Source organism: Hydractinia symbiolongicarpus, chromosome 5, assembly GCF_029227915.1.
Source record: "Hydractinia symbiolongicarpus strain clone_291-10 chromosome 5, HSymV2.1, whole genome shotgun sequence".
NCBI classification, from domain to species: Eukaryota; Metazoa; Cnidaria; class Hydrozoa; order Anthoathecata; family Hydractiniidae; genus Hydractinia; species Hydractinia symbiolongicarpus.
This window is the reverse complement of record NC_079879.1, coordinates 33,509,554-33,533,925: the sequence shown is the minus strand read 5'-3', so window position 1 is coordinate 33,533,925 and position 24,372 is coordinate 33,509,554. Positions and strand designations below refer to the sequence as shown.

Sequence of the window (24,372 nt, the reverse complement as noted above, 5' to 3'; positions counted from 1 at the left end):
TCCCATGGTGACGCTATCACCCTCTGGAGTCATGGCATTCCTACTTTTTTGCGTGTTGATAATCTTCATCACTAATCCCATTCATGTTTAGCTTACTGTAAAACGCCTCTCTGGGAGGTAACTCCACCTCCTCAAATCGCTGCCATCCATCCATGTACTCATACGGATAGACGCCTTTTCTGCGCATGAGCCGAAACGTGTCATCCTCATTGAAAAACGAACGAAGATTTTTACACTGCTCATCGTTGAGGTTGTTTGCCAATTTGTCTAGCGATGATGTCATAAATCGACAGGAATCTATGAACCTGATCTCTATTGTCTTGCCTTTTAGTCTTTTTACCCCTTGCATCTTCCACTGGGACTAATAGGCTCTCGATGTCTGCATAGATGGCAAAGGGTACCTTAAATTGCTGTTGTCCATCCCTATGGTATAGCCATTTTTAAGCTTCCGTTGGCATTGTGATATTGACTGCCTCGTGGTCATTGCAGTAGCCACGGTGCTTATCTCTCGATTCAATTTTGGGAAAAGCCTGCAGGCAGTTCAGGCAGAAGTGCACTTTTGCCGTGTTTCTCGAGGTCTCAATGATCGCCTCAGGATATTGATCTTCTTTCCCGTCACATACAGGACGTTTACCGCAATGCCCGGGTTATTCTCTTCAAACTTGCATATGGTCTTGGTGCTTGTGGGGAACTCTATACCCTGCCAATTGTAGTGGTCCACGTAGGGTCTCAGCTTGGTGATTCCTTGTGGATCTCTTTTAATCTCCCCATGATCTAGGCAATGATGCCCCATTTGAAACACTCCTCATCATCATTTTTCGGGCTAGTAATGGCCTTCTTTGACGCTATCCACTTAGGTGCTTGTATATACGATGAACCCCTCGTTAGCCTCAATTTGTGAAAGTCTACGTCGAGGTATAGGATTTGAGAGATTGTAAAGCCACTCTGGGGTAGTGCTGGATTTTCAGCATGTGTTTTAACCTGAGAAAAGATCCTATCCAGCATGTCATCTACGTCGTTACCCTGGATTACTTCTCATCGTTGGCCTCCTCCGGGTTTGTCTTCTTCTTCTTCTACATGATCCATAGGAATATCCGTACCTTCGCTGAGCCCATATATTCCACCTGTCCTTCAACCAAGGTTTTCACGCTGGGCCTTAACATCCCTATATACCCGTCGACGTCTGCTCCTCCTATCCGGGAATGCGAAAACTTCGGAATGTCCTACCATGGGCATGCTTATGTTCTTGAGGTATGAAATCTTGCTCTGGCTGTTCATATAGATAGTCTTCCTCAGCCTCTTTTTCCATCTCGTCATGTAGTGTAGGTTTTGTGTTGGGTGTCCCATTTAGAGATTCATAATCGTGCGTTTGATGGTCGCATATGTACTCTTGACACCCTCTTTTATAGGTTTGGGGACAGCATCTACAAGCCAATTATAAAATCCCATAATTCTATCAATTACTATGGAACGATTTTTCGACAGCTCCTGTTTCTCAAGTATAGTTACGGGCCTTACCGGATTTCGGTGTCCAGCATTTCTGACCGGTGGTACGTCCTCCGTTGGTTTAACTGTAAGCCTTTTAGGTGGCCTCCAAGCATACTGCGGTACATCCTCCGTTGGTTTAACTGGTGGTCTGGAGCCGTATTGTGCTACATTCAATAAGGAAATCAATTCAGCCTTGCGTAGCTTATAATAGCCGTTTAAACCACGGCTTTTTGCAATATCACGTAATTGTTTCACGGTATGTGTGTTCATTCTTTATTATAGAAAATTTTACTTTGTCGGAAGATTTCATAACGGTCAAAAATGCTAACACAGTTATTCCCCTTTTTACTTCGCATGCGTTGATTTTTTGATGAATATCAGGGAATCCCCCCCTGCACTAGAATTTCACTCCTTTTTGTATAATTTTATGATGTCATTGATTATTAGGGAATTCCCGCTACTCAACATGGTATGGTACCGCATGGTGCTGGATATTCAGGGATTTGTTGTGACTGCGTGCGCGTACGCGACTGCGCTAGAACGTACATTTTATATTCTGTACTTGTTTATTGAAAAACTAATCAGTGTGGCCCGTGGAAAAATCCACAAGAGAACAATGGAAAAGAGAATCGTCACTTGAATTTCCATGATGTCAGCAAAGTGTCACCACAAGTATAAATTTTTTATTTAAGAAATGCTTATACATGTTGCATTCATCGTATTGATTTTGACACGTTAATAAAAAAAAATGTGTAGGATCGTGTACTTTTGACGGTTGCGAAAATATTGTAATTTAAATGTTTTTTGTTAACGTCATCAACCCGTTTCTTCCAAACCCAGATATAGAAAAAGAGGAGAAAGAATGATCCACTAAAAAGTTATTTTATATTTCAAGTAGGAAAACTGGCGAAAAGGATCAAAGTCCCTCTAAATAAAATATCAGCTTATCTCCATGAACCAACTTGGTATACTACTTTTTAACAACATTAAATATTTTTGCGTGTTACGTCAGCCATCATCCAAATCATCTTGGACGAGGTGCACTTACTTCGAGTAACATTACACTTTCTTTTTTTTTTTAATTATAAATCGGTGCACGGTCATCTGAAACGGTCATCTGAATGACGAGTATAAAAGTAGGCACTTTATGGGCTACCCCGAAACCATATCCTGAAGTAAAACATTATTTAGTTGCACTTTTCACTGCGGTGTAAAACTTTACTTTGTTCTCAGTAAAGACTACTCCCATACCAAAAGCTCGTATGGATTCACGCGTTTGTAATCTCTAACATGGTTCGACGGATTTTGTACCGAAGCACATTGAGAGCGAACACTGCACCAGAAGAAAATTAATTTGGAAAACTTTAAATGTTTTTTAATTCAGGATTCGCGAATTCAAAATCCTTTTTAAAATGTTTTTCGCTCTCGTTAAGATAAAATTTGCGCAAAATGTAGACGTTTAAGACGTGTCCAGAAATAGTGAGTTGAAATAATTACACCATTTCGTTATAAATGAAATTATAATTCGATAAAAACATTTATTTTACATTTCTTCTTTCACTTTATTAAAGTAATTCAATTTTTTTTTAGGATCAGGGACAATCTATAATATATAAATAAATAAATAATTACAAACCTCAAAGAAAAAATAAATCATTTAATAAACGAGTTGGAAGTAGGTCATTTTAATCAATTTTATCAAAAATGTGAACATAAAAATCTTGTGTTTTTTGTACGTTGTTTTTAAAAATGTCCAAGGGGAGGTTCCACCTTCATAATAGTTTATCATCAGAAAACGCTTTGAGAAGCTGTGAGAACAACTCAAATTACCTTAAGATTACCCTTTTAAATTTATCAATACACTTGTAGACGGTGTATTCACCACCACAACCACCACGAATGCAAACGAAACTAAACACACATTTCCACCGAATGCGTGAACAAATTCGGGAAGGATCTATTTCCAGGAGAAACAGGCATACACAAACGCAGGTAAATTTAAAGTTAGTTGACATACGTACCGTATCTGCTCCAGGTTTCCACCCTGCTGGACAAACTAAAAAGAATCACGTATACATTTTAACATGACTTATAAACAAAACAACCAATCAATCTGACTGAGATATACAAGGTTATGATTCGACGATTACTGTCAAGAGTAAGATTTTTGGTACATGGGCATCAGAATTATTTGCAAGAAAATGGTATAGTGCTGTACAAAAAACAAATAAATACCTTCTCCATGTTTGTCTGTATACTGAAATGCTTGCACTAATCTAAGTGTTTCATCTACTGATCGACCAACCTAGTGCAAAAATACTTTTCAACGTCAAATTCTTGGATAGTGGTGTAGAAAGTGGGTCGGGGAAGGGCGAACTTAGCCTCGCACCTGGACGAAAACTTGCGCGAAAATTGTATAAATTAGTTATAAGTAAGCAAATATGAATTACCGGTAAGTCGTTCATTGTAATCTGTCTCAAAATTCCTTTATCATCAATGATAAACAATCCTCTAAACAAAACCAAAACACACAAATTGATACAAATGCTCTCTCAGAATTGAAGAAAAAATAGTAAGTGTTCAGAAATCTCTTTTGGTGTACGCCATCAAATAGACGTCTATTTCCATTTCTTTTTTCAAACAAAATTTTGCAGATTTATATACTGAAAATTTTGAAGAGATGGATTTATGCCTCCAAAAATTCCAAGCAGAGTTAATTAAGAGAAAGATTGACAAGTTTTTGCCTTTTGAGGTTTGGCAGGTCATTTTTAAAAAATTCAAGAGTAAAGTATAAAAGGCACACAATGCAACACGTCTCGATTAACTCCATCGTAAGTAAAAAAGGTAATCAAGCAGACAACAAAGTAAAACAAAAGAAGCAATGAAAAGCTTTTAAGAGAACGCAAGTGAAATTATAAACAACACATTTAATTAAACAATTAAACAAAAATGCACACCACTTGGAAAGAGGACGACTTTTGATTTCCACTACAAACCTTAATGTGTGACCAGCATCTTCCAGCAAGACACCATAGTCTTTCGAAATCTGTTTCGTCAAGTCTGCCAACAATGGTATTCTCATCTTTCCCAGTCCACCTTGTTTACGCGGTGTGTTGATCCTAAGCATCAATACTAGTCATTGTCACTACCGAAATTTTTAAAAGAAGAAACAAATGAACTGTGACGAATAATTTATGATAAAACTTTCTATTTCAAAGATGCTAGAGTGAACATGTACTGTTCCATTACGTTGATATCGCCTATTAAACGTCAATATGCAGAATATTCAATTAATCTACACACGGTTGCATAGAATCTACGAGAAAGCGATTGAGCGATGTTATTTTAACACTTAGTACCACCAAAACCTCGCAAAAACATGTTAGCTTATTCATGCTTCTTTTGTCTTATAAACACAAGGGAGAGTAAGATCATATTAAATTTAAAGTTTATTTTTTAGGTATCTGAGTTGGGGCGCCAATACCAGTGTATGAGTATCAAAATGCCACTAAACACACCACTGGAATGCAAGTATTTCTGAAAAATATTACAATCTTGAAGCTTTTGTACCTTATTGTAGTATACAAAATAGGTATTTTGCCTATTTTTTTAAAACATAATGATCAAAAAAATTTAAGGTTCTTACCAAGCCAAATGTGTGAACACTGAATCGACAGAAACAGCAACAACTTCTGTGTTCAACTTCTTAAATTCATCAATTCGATCACTGAATGCAATTATTTCAGTGGGACACACAAATGTGCTAAGAGAAGAAGAAAACTGAATAAAAACAGACACATAACTTACAAACATATATACACTGCTTGCTCGTCAGACTAAAGTTAAAACACTTACAAATCCAAGGGATAAAAAAAGAACACCAAATATTTTCCTAAAGGAAGAATGAAGAGTAGAATTACAACTTTAGTGTTAAAAAGAGAATATAGAATCTTAAGCGTAAAAAAAGCTTGCAAAAATCAGTGTTTACTAGCTAACATACTTTACACGCTGTTACAAAAGAAGACAGGTATCACGTCACACAACACTAATAAACACACACTTTGACAATGTGAATGACGTGAGTTGTGGTTGGTAAACTTTTTACAATGAATTTGTGTTGATCTAGAAATGTTTGTTGATAATACCACAACTTTTTTCATTTCCACGGTATTAGATTATTTGATTAAGATAATATGCAAGAAAAAAAATTGTTTTATTTATTTTCAGTTCCAGTGAACATCTTGTTTGACTGACTGTGGTTTTATACCAGCAACTTTTTTTTAGATCAACTTTCTTTAAACTTACCTTTGTAGTCACTCAACTTTAAATCTTTGAACGCACCATCAACAACAGCTTGCCCTTCCCATAGTGGAGCTGGCTTCGAAACTAGATAGATGTAAAAGAAAAAAGAACATAAAACCAGATTAAACGAAGACTTAAAAATCGAACACCTTGACAACAGTAAAACAATTCAAGATCTAGCCCTTTTTCATTCAAAAGAGTGAAATTGTTCATATTATCATGAGGTACCTTTCATATACAATGTTATACTGAAAGGGTTCCAATTTGGGTGGGACACCATTTTTACCACAACGATCAAAAATATCAAATTAAAAAAAACATGATGATGCTAAAATTGGTAAAGTCTGCTCTTATATTATACAGAGAAGATAATACCTGAGGAAAAACAATTCCAATGCATTTTCAAACTTATATATATTCTTAAAAGTCTATAAATTACACGAGTGCAGAAATATGGGGTCAGTTGGTAAAAACTAAAAAATTGCAAGTTCAACTATCCAGCACGACATCATACAAATATTTGGTGATAACTTTTGAGGCTTGTTTAATTAGAGATTTTGCGCGATCCTTGGCATTCACGGCTGTAATTTTCAAATTAAAGCACAATAATAAATGCAGTTAGGACACTACGAGCATAACGACTTAATTCTCTGATGTGTTCTTTCCAATGTGATCCACTAGAATTATTTCTAAAGTCTATTTTATGATTAAAATGGTTGCCATACTTGGCAACTTGCCTCAGATGGAGCTAGTAGCTGCTTAGAAAATTGCCATGTATATACCTTATTCTGATGCTCAAAAAACAGACGTGACATTAAGAAAACTTGGCGAAGTGAATTACCACAGGGGATCTATGGAGGAGAGCAAATGTGGTATTAAAACATTTTTCTTTAAAATATTCTCCAGCCTGTCTAGTTTCATAATAATATAGGTTTATATATTTGGTATTTAATGAATGATTACAGAGATACCAATAAACCTTTTTGAATGTTCACATTTTTGCAGTAACGCCCTTCTGGCTCTACCAACTGTGAGGCAGGCAGAAAGATTTGGGAGCTTGCTGAAGAAAGGTCTTTTTTAGCTCATTTATTTCTATGGAAACATATTTGAGGCTTTAAACTATAATCAAGTGTATAGATGAATAACTTTGGATTGACATATATATATTCATATAAAGTCGTAATGATAATTTCGTTCAAAGAAACTGACCGAAAAGGACCTTACTTCACCTAGCACTTGCAATTTTTTGCCTGCCACGCAATTGTTAAAGTCAAAAGGGCATACGGCGAAAAATGTAAACATTTAAAAAGGCCTACATAGAATAAAATGACATGTAATCTATAACCTACCCCAGCCATGTTTAGACTGTCTGTTCTATAAAGTGCACAAGTTTCATGCCAGTAAAAATGGTAATATGGTACATCACAGACGTAAGGTTCTGGATATCATGTCATAGCCATTCATTGTTGCCAGTAAAAAGAGAAAGTTACTGAAAAAGGTGAAATCACGGAATTAAGACGTTCACGTAATTTGGTCAGTATATGCTATTATATATATACTGCAAATCACGGAAATAGGACAGTTTAGTTAATTCTTTTCCCGTTTTACCCTGCGCAAACCCCCACCTTGTTCACTGGCAAGTTATGTGGCAAGCAAAGTTGCCTGATCGTTACTAGACTGGTCAGACGGTATATGCTGTAATTTGAAATTTTTTTTTGTCCCTCCATTTCTCAATAAACCTCTTCACAGTTTAAGTTTTTCGCTCATTTTCTGTATTTAAAAAAGGAATTGATCCGAGTAAATTTAATAAGGCTTTGACCATGAGCTTTATGAATATTTCTTACTTTCTGAAGAAATAATCAGTCTCATGGCATGGAAATTTAGTATTCTATTGCCAGTAACCCTACCTCCTAAAACATATGTGAAGGATTTTTAACTTTTCTTTTCAAAATACTTTACAAAAAAATTATTTCACTTTTATTCAGAGCCTTTTTAACCATAACAGGTTACTTCCTTTTTCAATTTGCTGTAACAAAAGAAAAATTCATTTAAACAATGGTTAAGGCCGTCATCAAAAACATGTTGTGTTCGCGTCCTCCGACCGACTCACTTTTGGTAATGAAAACCTGAGTCGGTAAGTCGGAAAAGAACCGGAAAAAAATTTCGCAAGATATTTTTTAAAAATAATTTTTTTTTTCGCCAGAAATAATTTATGCAAAATTAAGAAAAACTCACGAAAATAGATTTCCGTAAAACTTAATTCCTTTAGGGCACTCCTGTGGCTACTGACAGTTTACAGGACGGCGAAGAATGGTCTACAAACGATGTCGAGTGGCGCTATACTGTTTTGGCCCTGGGAACGAATTTGTTTGCTCTGATCTGAAAATCCTGGAAAAAAATACGCCCGATCGACTCATTTCTGCAGGGTCTTCAGGACGAGAACACAACATATTTTTGATGGTGGCGTACCTGATACTGTGAACTCGCATATATATTCCAGTCAGGTTAAACACCTAATTAGGCGGCATGACCTACTTAGGCGAGTCGTTTAGTTAGGCCACGTGATGTAGTTTAATTAGGCTACTCGTAGTCTAACTAGGCGAACACAAACTTTCTGTTGTAAATACGTCGAAATCATTGCGTTTCGCAATACAATATTTATGTGAATCTGTCCACTTTGCAGATAATTTTGACCAATTATCGTCTTATTTGCATCGCGCATTGGTAACTTATGGCCCAAACCTTGTGTGGCACTATTTGTTGTTTTAAATAATGGATTTCAGCCGCAGGGAAAAAATAAATATGGCTGACGAAAGCGTGGCAGTGTTCACCTAAATAGGCGACACTTAACCTAATTAGGTTATATAACTTATTTTAACATAATTCTTACTTGCACGCGAACATATCAAGGCACGAGTGACAATTTTGGAATCATGGTCGCGTAGACTATCCATTCTGAACAAAGATTTTTTGCGATTTTTTCTTAGCTAGGAATGTGTGAAAAGCCATTAAATATTGTAATGTCTTAACTAGGTTACATATGGCCTAACTAGGCTACAATGAGTCACCTCAATAGGTGGTATGCCCTAATTAGCCTACCGTCGCCTAAATAGACCATTTCGGAGATTATGCGCCATTATGAATTTGCGTAACTCAGTGGTGCAAGTTGAACTTTGGACTTCATGTTTATTCAGTCATTTGCCTTGCGGAACTGCTGGCGGCAGGATAGTTTTGATTTTTGTTATCTGTTTTTATCTTTGTGATACAATTTTATGATATATTTTGAAAAATACTTTTATTAGATTTGTACTTTTAATTTCTTTTTGTACAATAAAGGCAACTTAATATATCCTAAAAGCCTTTAAACTAGCTAGCTAGCTAGAGGTCTCCCAAAAATGCTTTTAGGACACTGTATGGTAGCTAGCTATAAGGCTGTAATTAGTAATTAATGCTTAATTAAAGGTATTTTTCAATTTATATTTGGATATTTAAAATTGTGTAGCTGCTTTGTGCATTATAAAGATATTGACATTGGATTTTAAACTTGGATTATACTTTACTTTAGAGAGAAATTTTAGATAGATAGATAGATGTGCATATTTTACATGGCTAGCCTCACAAATATCGAGGGATATACCCTGTCTATTATTTCCAGGAGGGGCCATGGCGTAGATGGAGAGTCCTAGAGTATTTAATGCTCATTTTGAGCTACGCAGACCCAATTAGAGCCCGCGCTCTACTAGACAACTCCCGGCAACATCCAACGGCCCACACAGTGTGCCATCTTCCCAATTTCCCTCACATGGCTTGGGTTAACCCGGGGCTATGGTAACATTCACTCGCCCATGTTGAATCGCCGTCAAGAGGAATCTAACCCCGGTCTCCCGCACATAGTACGAGAGCTATAACCACTAATCTACGGCGCCACGAATTTTTGATTTTGGAAATACCTTACTGGATTTGGACTTGAACTTTGTTTTTGGATTTGTAAAGAAATATTTAGGTTGTAATATTTGTAAAGATCTAGAGAGTTATAATCCATTGTCAAAATACTTGTCAAAACTCTATAATGTTATTTATTCCTAAAGTGAAACTTAAGCTCGCAAAATAATCTGGCTTCTTCATAATGGATGTAAAATTCTTCAATACACTGCCCATAGAGATACGGTCAGGTTCAGTCGCAGATTTTAGGAATAGAGTCATGAGTCATTTTAATTGCAAATAATTTTTATTATTTTGATATTTTTATAATTTTGTTTCTCGGTGTATGTTAGACCCTTGATCTGTCTACTTAAACACTCCTTTCTATGTTATTTGTTTTAGTCACAATGTATATTTTACATGATGTTTTGTTATATATACGTATGTCTTTATCAGTTTCTTTATCAGGACATGTAATTATGGCAGTAATTTATTACTAAAGTGTAAATATTTATGATAAATAAATAAATTACTCTGTGAAGCTTGTTTAAATTATAGACATAATTTCCATTGCAGAAAAAGCTCTGGCGATTAACTCAACTATTACTCAGTCCACAATAAGTGAGTCAGCTGCCTCACAATAAGTTCTAAAAAATCCTCATACGTTGTAAGAGGCATAATTCGATCGTAAAAGTATGTTTAAAGTTGATTAAATATCCACTTTAGCGTTAAATTTTAAATGTATTAAGTCAAAAATAATAAAACAAACTCAGTATCCCTACGTCCAACCATGTGTATTTAATTGCTATTTATAATTCATTACTAGATCAAAGCAATACGCTTAAATAAATGTTGTCTGGTGTTATCCCCTGTTACTTAGGTAGAAACATTACGAAGACCTAAACACGCTAAGAGTGTATACAAAACTTGTTTCTTTTTGTGTGTTTTACGAGAGTTTTCTACTACAGCATATAGGGTTCAAAGTTCAACTTGCACAACCAGGCTTCGAAAATCCATAATAGCTAGCTACCCTGACTGTATTCCAAATGTCAAAAATTGCAGTCTAAAAATAGAGTCAGCTCACCAGCTAGCTAGCTAGGTAGGCAAACATGGGAGAAAAAAAATTACTATCTGGATCGTAGAAAGTAAAAACATCCAATCGTTTTGAAAGCTAATACTTCAAAAAACCTTTCAAAGTCATTGTTGTTACCTTAACCGGCTTTATGTTTAATAATCCTTATGCTTCTATGTAAATTTTAACAAAACATATAGCTAGTTAGCTAGTTTTAAACTGCGAGGTATTTCAAAAAATCTATCAAAAAGCTGATTTAGCTACACAGCAAAGGACTTACTTTGAGCTTTACTCCAATGAAGTGCATGTTCCAGACCTAGTTTACGTTCATTAGGATATACTTGGCCTTCAGCGTAAGTTCTGCAAGATTCTTCATCCTTGATACAGTTACTTAGGACGAAAATAGAAAAAGAAATTAGCAAGAACGAATACATCTTCTCCAGACAAAACTGAGATTAACGAAACCCGCATGGAGCTGGGCTAGCATTATGGATTATGCGTTCGTAGCAGTTATGGGAGAAAGGCGCGAAGTGCGAGGCGGTTGAGTTACCGTGGAAAAAAACCTAAAAATTACTGGTTGAAAAAGGGCTTAAATATAACTTTTATAATAATACAGAGATTGTGTGTGTTTGTGAAGATCCCAAACAATTAGATAGATTTATTTATTCTTTTATTGTAATGTGTAGAGGTTGAAACGCTGATTAAAATAATGTATAGGATGATATGTTTTCGAGGAACGCAAAAGCAGATATCAGGGTTTAAAAATTGTGCTGACGTCAGCAAAGGCCCGTGAAAACACAAAACATTTTTTTTAGAAATCTATATACCTGTTGCCTTCGTCGTATAGATCTTGAAACGCTGATCAAGAAAATGTATAGGATCATGTACTTTTGACAAACGGTTGCAGAGATATTAGAGTTTGAAGGTTTTTGGATGACGTCATCAACCGGTCCATTCTGAAACGGATTTGGGGCCTAGGTTTAGGAAACTTACCCAAATTGGTCCCAAGTGGTCCCTAGTTACCCACGCGTCAATACTATTTAAACGTTAAAGTTTGGTACATTACAGAACAATTTTATGATTTTTCACCGCGTGGGGTAACTAGGGAGCACCTAGGACCAATTTGGGTAATTTTCCAAACCCGGGTCTCCAAATCCGTTTCGGGATAAACGGGTTTATGACGTCATCAAAAAACCTTTAAACCACAATATTTCCGTAACCGTTAATCAAAAGCGCATGATCTTATACATTTTCTTGATCAGCGTTTCAAGAGCTATAACATGAAGGCAACGGGTATACAAATTTCGAAAAAATAATTTTCTTTACTTTATACTTACTTCCAACGAGAGGCTAGGCTTAGATGGGGAGTCCTGGAGTACTTAATATTCATTTCGAGCTACGCAGGCCTAATTAAGTAGGGTCCGTGCTCTACCAGACAACTCCCTGCAACATCCAACGGCAGACCAATTGTGCAACCCCCCTCAATTTCTCTCACATGATTTGGGTTAGCCCACTATGGGTATGGTAACATTCACTACTATCATAATTTCCTTCCCTTCTATTACTGCGAAATCGGAGTTGGACCTTATTTACTCTGTTGTTCTAATACCCGTTTTTCCGCGTAGGTGTTTTGCATAAGATTTCTTTTGCCTAAATGGTTATAAACAGTGAACTCAAAAATGCCTTTTGACCTGTTGCCAACAAACTCGCCACAAGGGCTTTTTTCTCTTTTTGATATCGTCACCGTCCCCGTATAAAAAAGAGAGCTCGGATTGGATCACAGGAATTCGTTTGTCAGCTAGTCGCATCTATAATTTTGGCTCACAGGCAGACCTGTTGTTAGCATATGAAATAATTGCATATAAGACAAAATGGATATTAATAATTGGCTACTTTTACGTGCAAAATTTCTGTTTCTTAGCTACTGCACATAACTTCTTTTATCTTTTTATTCAGGCAATCTTTTTTTATCGTCCGACACCTTTTGCAGTTTTTCACGCAACAAGCTCACATCGCAAAGAAGGCATAGCGTTTCACATAAGAGAGGCGGATTTGAACTAAAAAACTTCATCTCAATTCAACAAAATCTAGCTTGTATCGCTGCTATTCCAGTCATTGATTGAAATTCTTTAGATACTATTACTTTATCATGCTTGCAAGCCAGATATATAAATTTTATCTCTATGTGCTTAAAACTGGATGAAATTCTGAGAAATTAGACTTTCGATTAAAACAGGGTGTGTCTTAGGAGGTCGGTTTTTATTAAAGTCTACAATTGTGCTAGCCAGGAGACCCAGCGTAATTTTTCTTACCACCGGGAAATCGGAGCAGTTAAGGTGGAAAAATTACGCTGGGTCTCAAACGATTTTTCTGCGGCCAAAATCTGGCCGCGCTTTTTTATTGGCTAATTCTATTGTTCTTTGCTCACGTGGTCCATGCCGGGGAAACCCCATTTTATCCGAGTATTCCAGCGAGTGGTTTTACTCACCCTAACAAACATTAGTAAACTATTAAAGTTTTTACCATAGTAAGATGTGGCCAAGCTTGGTAAACAACTCACAGATAAATTAAAATGGCCTCCGAAACGATTAGTCACAACACGCTGTGCATTTCTACAACATTTGCTGGACAACATTGCCGTACGTGTTTCCAAAAAATTATGATAACCACGACTATTATCATCTCAACGGATATTTAGGTCAATGGTAACAGAGCTTAATCTTATTTTTAATACACAAATTCAAGCGTTACATACTTGTATTTTTTGTTTTTTCCTTGCCTTTTATTTTTAATGAATAAACGCCTGTCTCCAATAAACGCCGCCTAAGTCCGCGAAAATTAAATCAACACCCAGGGCGTTCATTACCATTTACGGTATTGGTGAATGGTAAAAATGAAAACAAAATCCCTAAAATTTTAACAACAGGAAATTATGTATATACATTTGTGGTTTTCTTTCTGGGGGTCACGCGAAACATAAGAAACAAAGCTTATAGAGATGAAAAGTTATTTCATGCAGCCGAAAAAAAAGACGCAAAATTCAATTTTTTTTACATTATATATACTATGTATAAAACCAAATTTTAAAAAAAAATAAGAAAGCCTGTTATAAAACACATATCGACTTCGGTTTGAAATTTGGTTTAAAGTTTAGGACAAGATTTTGGTTTCCAGTGATTCTTGTTCAACCCAACAACATAAAATATCAACTAAAGAAATCATTACGAAACAATACAAAGTAGCCTAATTTTTATTGATATCCAGAACCAGGATAGCCTAGCGTCGGTAGGCCAGTGGCTTGAGGCATCTGGTGCGCTGGTGGTGTGTCGTACACAGGATAAGCCTGGCTAGCTTGAGGGTAACGCCCAGCTCCAGGCGACAACGTTCTGTATGGATTTGACGTGGACGGATCAGTTTGTTGGTAACCAGTATTGAAACCTGGCTGCTGTTGTTGTTGTTGCGCAAATCCTTGGCTGGTTTGAGGTGGTTGTTGCTGTGATAGTGGTGGTTGTTGCTGGTAGGTCTGTGTAGAGTACATGCTTTGTGGTTGTTGTTGCGCCGGTTGTTTCTGCTGCTGTGTTTGGTAGATCTGATTACCTTGACTCTGATTGGGATAAGAGGAAGGTGGCACGAAGGTTTGATCGTTTACAGGGGCAGAGGCAGCATACTGTTGGCTACCTTGCGTTGGGTACCCATTCTGTTGGTGCTGTTGCTGTGGGAAATTTTGATTTTCGTTGTAGCTTAGCGACTGCGGATTGGATGGAGGTTGTGAATACGACCCAGACGATGGATTTTGACCTGCGGAAATAAATAAAGCTAGATTACTCTAATTCACAAATTTAAATTATAAAATGTGCACAAACGTCTGACCTATGACATCAAAGGGGTCATTTGTTGTACTGTCAGCTTCCAGTTTTTTCGTCAATGGATCAAACAATGCATTCACTTTGCTGTCAGGTGGTGGTACCAGCTGTTTTGGTACTGTGTTCTGTGTTTGACCTATGGTAAAAAATCAGGTTTTTCTGAAAATTGGTCAATAAGTTTAAGTTATTACAAGCTTATAAGGTTTACATGCAGCGATATCATAGCGGAGCTTTTTACAACGGAAAGGTTTCTTAGGAACGGGCGAAATGACAATCAATTTATTATAAAAACATCTATGAAACGGACGTCCATAGCGGACGCCTTTTTAAGATTCCATTTAACATTACCCCTAGAATTGACCTTTTTATAGCGGATAATTCTTGTGAGAAGTTGACTTTAAACCTTACTTAAAAAATTACATACAATAGTTAAAGAAAAAACAAGGAAGGAGAAAATATGATAAATAATATCAGGAAAAAATCCAATTACACATAAAACCAGTGGACATTGTGTAATCAAGCAATCTTTAAAACATATATTTGGCATATTAAGATTTACATTTGGCATATTAAATACTTTTTTGTATATTATTACACTACATTAGTTTAATGTCAAATATCCTTTTCAGCATATTTACAAAACTTCGTTTCTAAAATCTTAAAAAATATTAAAACAAAGAATCTTGATTAAGACTGACTTCCATGCTTATGCGATGCGGTGGAGTAAATTGAATTCAAATAATATGAGGATCCTTCGCAAAATGTTTTTCTTGTAATCCTGCTTTACTAATAATATAATGCTCAGTCACAATTATAAGATCGCATCAAAGCGCTAGATTGACTCTTGTGACGGAGCCAGCAAAAACGCTTTTATTAAAACTTAATTGGGTTAAAATTTCAGCAAAGTTTTCTATTGATGTGAGATTGCTCCGACCGTGTTCAAATGTAGCGGAGAAACACCTGTAGTATAAAGTTTACATGATAAGTAGAAAAACTGGCTACAAAAGATAGCCAGCTTATTCATTAGTAAAAACAAACGCTTATTTATTTTGAAGGTCGCCATTTTGTTTCGTTTTTTCTGTTCATACGATGCAGTTCCAGCACCGGAGCAAAATTATTTTAACAGACGTTCGAATTTGTATCAAAATGATCTCTATTCGCAACTTGTAAACAGTCTTTTATTTTTCCTGGATAAACAATTTTTACTAAGGAGTGTTCCAGAAACTAGAATTTTATGTTGCCATAACAGTTTTGCGAGCTGTGAAAAACGTGTGCGGTTAAATTCGCGTTTCCAAACGACATTTGAAAGCTATAAAAATAAATAATTTGGAAACAACAGCTCTAGAGACCCGATAAAACAAAAACGGCAGGATTTTGATTTTCATCTTCGTCCTGAGGCTCTGTCTTGAAAATGTCTGTTGATTGTTCCATCGTGTCTGTCGTTTGCGAGTCGTTATTTTTATCCCGATTCGAAACACTTGGCTCCGATGCGGTTGTATTGTCTTCTGAATGTACGTTTATAAATGACGGAGTATCGAGTGAACGGTTTTTCAATTCCAAATTAGCTCGTTCCCTTTTATTGCGATTGCGACACCACTGCTTCACCTGTACTTTCGTGAGTCCCAACTCTCTGGAAAGTTTCAGAACTGCCGATTTAGGAAATCGTTTATACCCAACCTCTCCAACACTATGACTTTTATAATACTCGCTCATAACTAATCTCATAGAATCTGTAAAATGTGCTCTCTGCTTCGAGTTCTGATCCATGGGAGAAAGCTTTGGCTGTGCATGCCCAAATTCAGGTTGTGGAAAGGCTTTAGGAAACGACTTAGGGACAGTTTGTGGTGTAATTCGATTAGGAAACCCACCAACAACCTGAACTGGGTTTGACGGAGAAACCATAGGCGCATTAAAGACTGGTTTATTTGAGGGGAAATGTAAATATTGAGGATCGACTGACGCAGAAGGTTCACACGTTGAATCCAGTTGCTGTTTGTAAATTGACGGTGGTTGTTTTTTCTTAAAAGGTCTTTCGAAAGTATGGCAGTCACAACGAGTACGTTCCCACCCTGAAACAAAACAAAGAAAGTCCTTTTAAAAAAATTAAAATTATTTATTATAAAAATATAGTAATATTTTTAAAGACTTTCTTTGTTTTGTATTCCCTTAAGTTTATGACTATAACGTCATTATATCCTCTTGATTTTAATTCACATGTTAACACCATGTTTTCGATTTCCTTTTCACAATTTAAGCTTTCCTAATTTTTTTGTTGCAAAAATTTTGCTCTAATTTTTGCTGATCTTTAAGCATACACACAAGGATTATCCCTAGGGGATACTTACATTTACGAACCTTCAAAACAAGGGATATGATGGGTGCAAACTTAACCCAGTGACACAACTTATATACCTATTATATACAACACGTTTTTTTGCAAAAATAATATGATATTTTAGGTTTTTTCCCTGGAGAATGATGAATGTTAAGGACTAATGTCACTCAGTTGATTTCCATGTTTTCAAAGATCCGGCAGACACCCTGGAATCCAGCAACCGAATTGTTCATGAATTGGAAAATAATGAAAGTGAAGAATAAAGGTTTTTAACTTACTGGTATTTTTGCTACTGCCAGTATTTTGAGAAGGTGCATTAAACTGATCATGGAACGAACGTTCGTCAGAAAAAGTGTCCAGTCTCAATAACAGATTGTTAATATTTTCCCTCATATCCAAAAGTTCGTTTTTGATTTCTTTTATTTGATCATGTTCTAAAGGTTGCGGCTTTCCATTCACTATAGAAAAGATGAAATTTAAAGTAAAAATTAAACAAAACAGATAAAAGGCAATCATTTATCAAAATAAATAAAAATGATGAGAGTTGAGAGGTGTCGTTTTTAAATATTTTGAATATTCTAAATATTTTAACTTGCCAAATAAAATTTCTGCTCACCAAATAGTGTTAACTTCAAGTAACGGTTTAAAGATTTTGCAAACATCAAATCGGAACTATCAAATATGGTGATTAGGTCGCCATCTAGAACAGAAAAGAACACAAAAAATATACAGAGAACAGTATAGTCTCTTCAAATGTGATTATAAGATATGGCTAATGGTACACTTGAAGCAGAAGTTGACGGCGTCATCGATGTAGACAAAGTCAAAAGACTGAAAGATTATCAAAGGTAAGGTATAGTATTTAAAACAAAATGTTTTGGGCACAGCTTTAAATAGAAGGTGGGAATCATGATTCTTATTTTATTATTTCATGAAATCACACCCCAAAAGAAACATGGTTTCTACCAAATTTTGCCAAGCAAATCCAATGATTTTCTCTGATATGTCGATGGAAATACGTTGAAAAGACATCAGGAGTATAAGGTAAACAAAACTAAAGAATATAACTCAGTGTTAATAACATTGAAGCAATTAAAGATGATATCCTGAAATAACAGACAGGGTATATCCCTTAATATTTGTGAGGCTAGCCATGTAAAATATGCACATCTATATGAAATAGGTCATTTTCATTTGGTGACAAAAACAATCTTACAGACACTCACAAAGTGGCTGAATATTGTCCCTAGCAATGGAAACTTCATGTATATATATATTTGCGAACGAGTAATATACAAACATTAACAAAACTTATAATTTCATATATAGGTGCCTAATAATACATATATATAGATAAAATTCAAAAAAATTAAAACTTAGTAAAATAGCATTTGCTGACTTTGGAAATTTTACCATCAGACTTTTTTAATTATGTAATATCTTTGATCATTGTGGTCTGCTGTTTGTTGTCATTGTTTGCCTGTTCATATGAGTGCACATGTTCATTGTTCTCTATGCAAAATCAAAGCAACACATCACACTGCAACTCGTCTATTGGCTGCAGAGTTGTGTGTTTTAGTAATCATGTAGTAAGAATGGTATACATATGCTACAATGCTACAATTAACAATGTCACCATTCTTCAAACACATAAAACAATCAGCAGTAAGCAGTTGTAGTATCATATCAATCGTAACAATTGTAGTTAGCTAGCTAGCTAGCTAGCTAGATGTGCATATTTTGCATGGCTAGCCTCACAAATATCGAGGCATATAGACAGGGTCTATTGTTTCATGGCTTAGATGGAGAGTCCTAGAGTATTTAATGCTAATTTTGAGCTACGCAGACCCAATTAGGCCCACGCTCTACTAGATAAATCCTGGCAACATCCAACGCCCTACACAGTGTGCCATCTTCCCAATTTCCGCGCAGCTACCTAACTACATTAACAATGAAAATTTTTCCGTCTGAAATTTGTGCCTGCCAAAAGTTTTTCCGTCCGAAAAGTTGGATCCTGAAGACCCTTTAGAGATCCTGATTGAATATATGTACACTATAAATGCTTTTAACCCTTCTTGTCATTATATATAATTTTGAAATTTGATAAAATTTGTTTGAAAGACTTACGCATATTTTTTTTTGACTTTATCAATCTTGTCTGAAAATTTTTCCGCTGAAATAAAATATTGTGTCCGAAAATTTTTCCGCCGAAATAAAAAATTGTGTCCGAAAATTTTTTCCGCCGAAAATTTTAGTTTTTCATGTAAGCTATACGGCGATTCGGTTTGACATCATAAATTTTTTTGGAGGTGAAAAGTTTCCTTATTTTAGGTGAAGAGAGTGCAGTGCTAGACACATTTTGGAGTTTTAAGAACAATGTTAGGAAGTTTGAGCAAAGGTAATTTTTTAGAGCAAAATCTAGATAGCTAAGTATCATTTCCAGACAAATTTTTATTGTGGTTACCTTTCGTTAGCTAATTATTCTTCCATTTCCACATTTTTTTGCATTCTTCCCCCCTACGAACTAGGTTTTTTTCACCCTGCAAAATTTTAAAAATGGCGGATGTAGCACAAATGTGATTCGTTAATTAGGCAAAATGTCAATCATCACTACAGCAACAAAGCTGAACCGAATCGGCGAATATGTGTAGAAATCATACAAATGTAGCAATCATACCATTGTAATAATCGTGGCTAATGTTACATTAAATAGATTTTTTTAAGATGTTAAACTAGCGAGCTATATTAAAATTGGTTTACTAAAGCTCTCAAACAGGAAACTATCCAGGACAGGAAGACGACAGAGAGAAAAAACATATAGCTAGCTAGCTGTTACATATTAATAGGCAGATTTTAATAAAAAATGGGGTATTAGCGAGCTACCTTCATCTTTATATTTAATTGTTATTTCATCGGATCCCTTTATCCTTCCACGAAATAATCTCTGCATCATTAAAAGAAGTTCATCGTAAGTGATTTCTTCATTGTGGATTGGAATTTTCCTAATATCATTTCCCAACTGGGCTTTTATAATCAATTTCCCAGTGAGATCTATAGCAGGCATAGGAAAACTATTACTATTCATTGTAGGCAATAGAAGCAATCCACTATGAAATGCTTCCCTTTCTTCGATTGGATTCTTTGAAAGTTTGTCGGTCGCTGCTGAGTGTGTGATGTTTATATTGATTCCGATTTGTATCGGGTTAGAAAAACAATGACGTAATTTCAAAGACTAAAAGATAGACCAAACACAGGTAAACATTTTTTTTGAGTAAAAATCTGAAATTGTGTGAAAATGTTAAATGAAGACACAATAATGAAGTAGTATATAAGAAAACCCTGTTAGATCCATAAAGTTAAGATTCCTTGTATTTTTAATGTATATTTACTCAGTCCGTAATATATTTATTAGTCAAAATTTCAACATGGAACCTCAAGCTGCGTGGTATTCAAAATGTAATTTAAAAAAGTGAAGAAAGTAAAAAAAAAAAAGGAAACGCTAGCTAGCTATAGATATTAATGTGTTTTAGGAGTGCGTCATGAGTAAGGTAATGCTCTTTGTTTTCTATCTTAATAGCAGTTGAAGGGCTGCAGATGAGTTAGCTTGACAAGAGGGGCAGTGCCATGGCGCCAATAAACAAAGCTTTTCTGAAGTCCAAGGCATAGCCGTTTTAGGTGTTTTAGGACTCTAAAAATACGTTGTTGTTTGTTGTTTCGGCAATTAGCTTCGCTCGTTGATTGCCAATATAATCTCAAATTCTCCCACTATGCCTAAGCCCCTCCCCTACCCAGTCTGGAAATTGTGGCGCCGGTATAGCTAGCTCGCTAAACTAGCTACAAGTAAGACAAAACTGCGATTGGTGCAAAAACAAGATTTTATTGATTTGGAGACTCAATTTTTGTCTGATGAAAATTATATTCCTCGTTGGAATCTTGGGGCAAGCCAAAGATAAGAAGAATTATGTCGGGTTTAAGTAAAAAATGTCGGGTTAAACTAAAAAATGCAGAAAGATGAGTGCCATCATAGGTGTCATAGGCAATGCGCAAAGTCTTATTACGACAAAAAGTTAAATTCATCTTGAATGTCGGCAAAAATATTCAGGAGCTTTTTCGCATGTTGAAGTCGAAACGGAGTTAAAAACAGAATTTGGATTTTGTGCGCTTTTGGGATCCAACGCTATCCGGGACATGTACCCTTTTTGTTTTCTGCTTACGTCTCCATGCCCGCCAGAATGAATAACGCTGTGTTTATAAACTAAGGAGAACACCGATTAAATTAATGCGAATGTAATCCAAAAACAAAGTATAATGGGAAAACAATGTAACAGAACTTTTTAAAAATGCAAAATATAAAATGTAAGTATACAACAAGCATTAATCGTACGAAATACAATCAATAACGGATCACGTCCATGATATAAACAACGAAAAACTCTGTCCCAGGAACAAATTAACGTCCACTCAATTAACGTACTAAATATTAAAACTGAGCTAATTATAGTAGCCGTTACATCTTTATGGCGTTCTTTTAATGCAAAAGTCTTGGTTACCTTAAGTTCCTTTGCATCTCGAGCCTGTAAATAAAATAAAATAAAATATTTTGTTAATAGAAGCAACCAAAATAGAAGTTAGATTTGATTTTTATCCTTTTTCAATGTTTACGAAAATTGTACAAAAAAATTATGTGACTGTCGTCACCATCTTGTTTTTATATACGCGAAAACGGCTGCAAGAAAACAACGACCAAAAAAAATATAATTTTGTAATAGCAACTTCAAAGGAAAAAAACTTTCACGATACTGTATATTCGCGAAATCGTGGTAAATAATATTCGCAAAAATACTTTTGGCAAAATAAAATAATGAATATTATTTGTTTGAAAAGGTTTTAAAAGAGCGTGTGAAATTACAATAGAATGCCAGAAAAGATAAAAAACCCACATCATTATGGATCAATTCAAAGAGTTGGTTAACGATTGTTGCTAGAAGCTAAAAGAAAGTAGCTACAGAGCAAAAAAAAGTATACGAGAATGAAGTTTCGATTTTTCGAACTTTTGTGATTAAGCTTTTTCTATGGCGAAGCCTAGCTTTAGCGATTGTGGATCTCGTGGAAAAATCGTGAAATAAGGTAGCTAGCTGGAATATATTTTGTAAGAATTAAATTTCGCGAGAATTTAATTATGCGATTTTGCGAGAAAAAAAATTTTTTTTTTTGATTTCGCAAATCGATAGTTTCAATAAATTTGGCCAAAATGTATTTTCGCGAATGGTCAATTTCTCATGCATTACTTGACATATTTAATGCTTTTATTCCACACGCTTTTTTTTAAGAATTCTAACTTTCTAACCAGAGTGGTATTATTCTTGTTTCTCGTTATTTTAAACAATAGACAATAGGAAAACAATAGACCTGATGTTCTTATAAGCATGTTTTTTTATTCCTTTTGAAATAATCACATAACATTTTATTGTTTTTTAGAATCACTGTGTCAAAATTTTAAAACAAATGGAAACATTCTACCAAACCAGATTTGCAGAATGGAACCGATTATACGAAGACTTAAAACTTTCTAATCGACATTGCGCAGTGTTAAATAAATACTATCCATTTGATACCGAGACGTTTCTTAACACTGAAAATACTTCTCAATTTCATTTGAGAAGTACGGCTACATCAAAACACGAAATTAAAATAAGAGAGGATGAATCAATTGCCAAGTATTTTCTCACTGAAGGTCATAATATTTTACCTTCACTAGAAAGTTCTTCCAAACCATATTGGGTTCTTAAAAGTGATGTTGAAAGTAACGAGGGGATTGTCACTCTCCAAAGAATTGTCAAAAACACGTGTGGTAGAAAACTTAACAATGCGAGACTACTTTTTTCTGATTTCTTTAAATCTCCATACGTTTTCAGCAAAAATAAGATTCTTCCGTATTACCTTCTTGATCTGTCCTCTCTGCTACCCGTACTTGGTTTGGAAATTCAACCAGATGACAGGGTGTTAGATATGTGCGCAGCGCCTGGTGGAAAAACAGTAGCTATCATGCAGTTTTTATCTTTGAAAGGACAACTTGTAAGCAACGACGTCACAAAGGGAAGATTTAACAGACTGAAAAAGGTGCGTAAGACGAGAGTTTATTGCGAAGATAAACAGTATTTCATGATACTGTTTATCTTCGCGAAATGAAACGGCAAAACTACAATCTAGTCATGTTTTTCTTCTTCAGTCTGCGCCCGGTTCCTTTGAATTCTTTTTTTTACACAAAAGATAGAAGAACTGATTTAAGGTATTCGGTCTTAAAGCCAAAATAAATGTTCAAGCGAAGACGAGAATAAAAAATTTGGTTACAAAAACGCCATCACGTCGAGCAAAAATTAAATTTCAGTGACACAATTTATTCTTTATTCCTCAAAGGTGATAAAGGAGTACCTACCTCTCCACAATACACACAAAAGCAACGTGACAATCACAAATTGGGACGGTCAACAATTTGGTACAGAGGAAGTACAAATGTTTGATAAGGTTCTAGTCGATGCGCCATGTTCATCAGAGAGACACGTGATTCAAAAGCATTTCCAGTATGGAGGGTGGAGTGTAAAGAAAATGAACGAGAATGCAAAGCTCCAAGTTATACTGTTGTTGTCTGCTTTAAAAACAGTCAAGCCTGGAGGTATAGTGGTTTATTCAACTTGTTCGATATCACCTCTTGAAAACGACGAAGTCATAGACAAGGTAGTACAAATTACTTGTCAACAAAAAGACATACTTTTTGCTGTCGATGATACGTGCTCTCTTATTGACAGTACCATAAACCAACTAGCGGAGGGAACGTTTAATTATTTAAAAACGCGCCATGGAATTTTAGTGTTACCTTCTGAATGTTGTAACTGGGGGCCAATGTATGTGTCGCGAATATTTCGAATCACTTGATGCCTTATTTGTTATTATTGTGTTAAAAGTAATCAAATAGCTTCCGTGGGAGAGAAATTTCAGCGGGTAGAAATTTTTGCGGAATAACATCTAAAAACGAATTTTTTTTGCCATGCTGCCTATCCTGAAACCCTAGATTTATTAAAAGTGAACAAGAAAAGTAAAATATAAAGTGTTTTCTTTATATATGAAATTATATATGTAACAGCTATTTTGAGCGTGTGTTGGTGCGGATCACTTTTCTGTTGATAAGACAGACTGAACTTTATCGCTAAATTTAATGTCCATCAAGCCTTCGCAAGAATTTAATAAAGTTGCAAATCTAGATAAACGAAACAAGACTATATTTTCTGCATGATTGATATTATTTCGCCGTAAAAAGACCAAGATACAAAATTTAACATCAGCTTTTGAAATATCAACTTCACTTTGCCGGATTTGAAACGGACTCCAGCAAT

The 24,372-nt window shown here is 35.4% G+C and overlaps 3 protein-coding genes across 3 annotated transcripts; 1 reads left to right on the top strand and 2 right to left on the bottom strand.

The window, feature by feature from the left end:
* Positions 1–2,989: 2,989 nt before the first annotated feature.
* On the bottom strand, positions 2,990–11,282 carry LOC130646174 (peroxiredoxin-2-like). Its single transcript, XM_057452325.1, has 9 exons — positions 11,064–11,282; positions 5,794–5,874; positions 5,344–5,380; positions 5,135–5,251; positions 4,485–4,607; positions 3,939–3,999; positions 3,724–3,793; positions 3,510–3,544; positions 2,990–3,091 (listed from the first exon to the last, which is right to left on the bottom strand). Exons 1-9 carry the CDS (start codon positions 11,215–11,217, stop codon positions 3,032–3,034), a joined length of 738 nt encoding a protein of 245 aa, XP_057308308.1. The 5' UTR covers positions 11,218–11,282; the 3' UTR covers positions 2,990–3,031.
* Positions 11,283–13,773: 2,491 nt separating this feature from the next.
* Positions 13,774–20,333, bottom strand: LOC130646134 (protein TFG-like). Its single transcript, XM_057452276.1, has 6 exons — positions 20,292–20,333; positions 19,865–20,213; positions 17,598–17,681; positions 17,260–17,439; positions 14,654–14,782; positions 13,774–14,581 (listed from the first exon to the last, which is right to left on the bottom strand). Exons 1-6 carry the CDS (start codon positions 20,331–20,333, stop codon positions 14,034–14,036), a joined length of 1,332 nt encoding a protein of 443 aa, XP_057308259.1. The 3' UTR covers positions 13,774–14,033.
* A 66-nt stretch (positions 20,334–20,399) lies between these two features.
* Positions 20,400–24,115, top strand: LOC130646173 (5-methylcytosine rRNA methyltransferase NSUN4-like). Its single transcript, XM_057452324.1, has 3 exons — positions 20,400–20,529; positions 22,460–23,101; positions 23,399–24,115. Exons 1-3 carry the CDS (start codon positions 20,521–20,523, stop codon positions 23,912–23,914), a joined length of 1,167 nt encoding a protein of 388 aa, XP_057308307.1. The 5' UTR covers positions 20,400–20,520; the 3' UTR covers positions 23,915–24,115.
* The last annotated feature ends 257 nt before the right edge of the window (positions 24,116–24,372 follow it).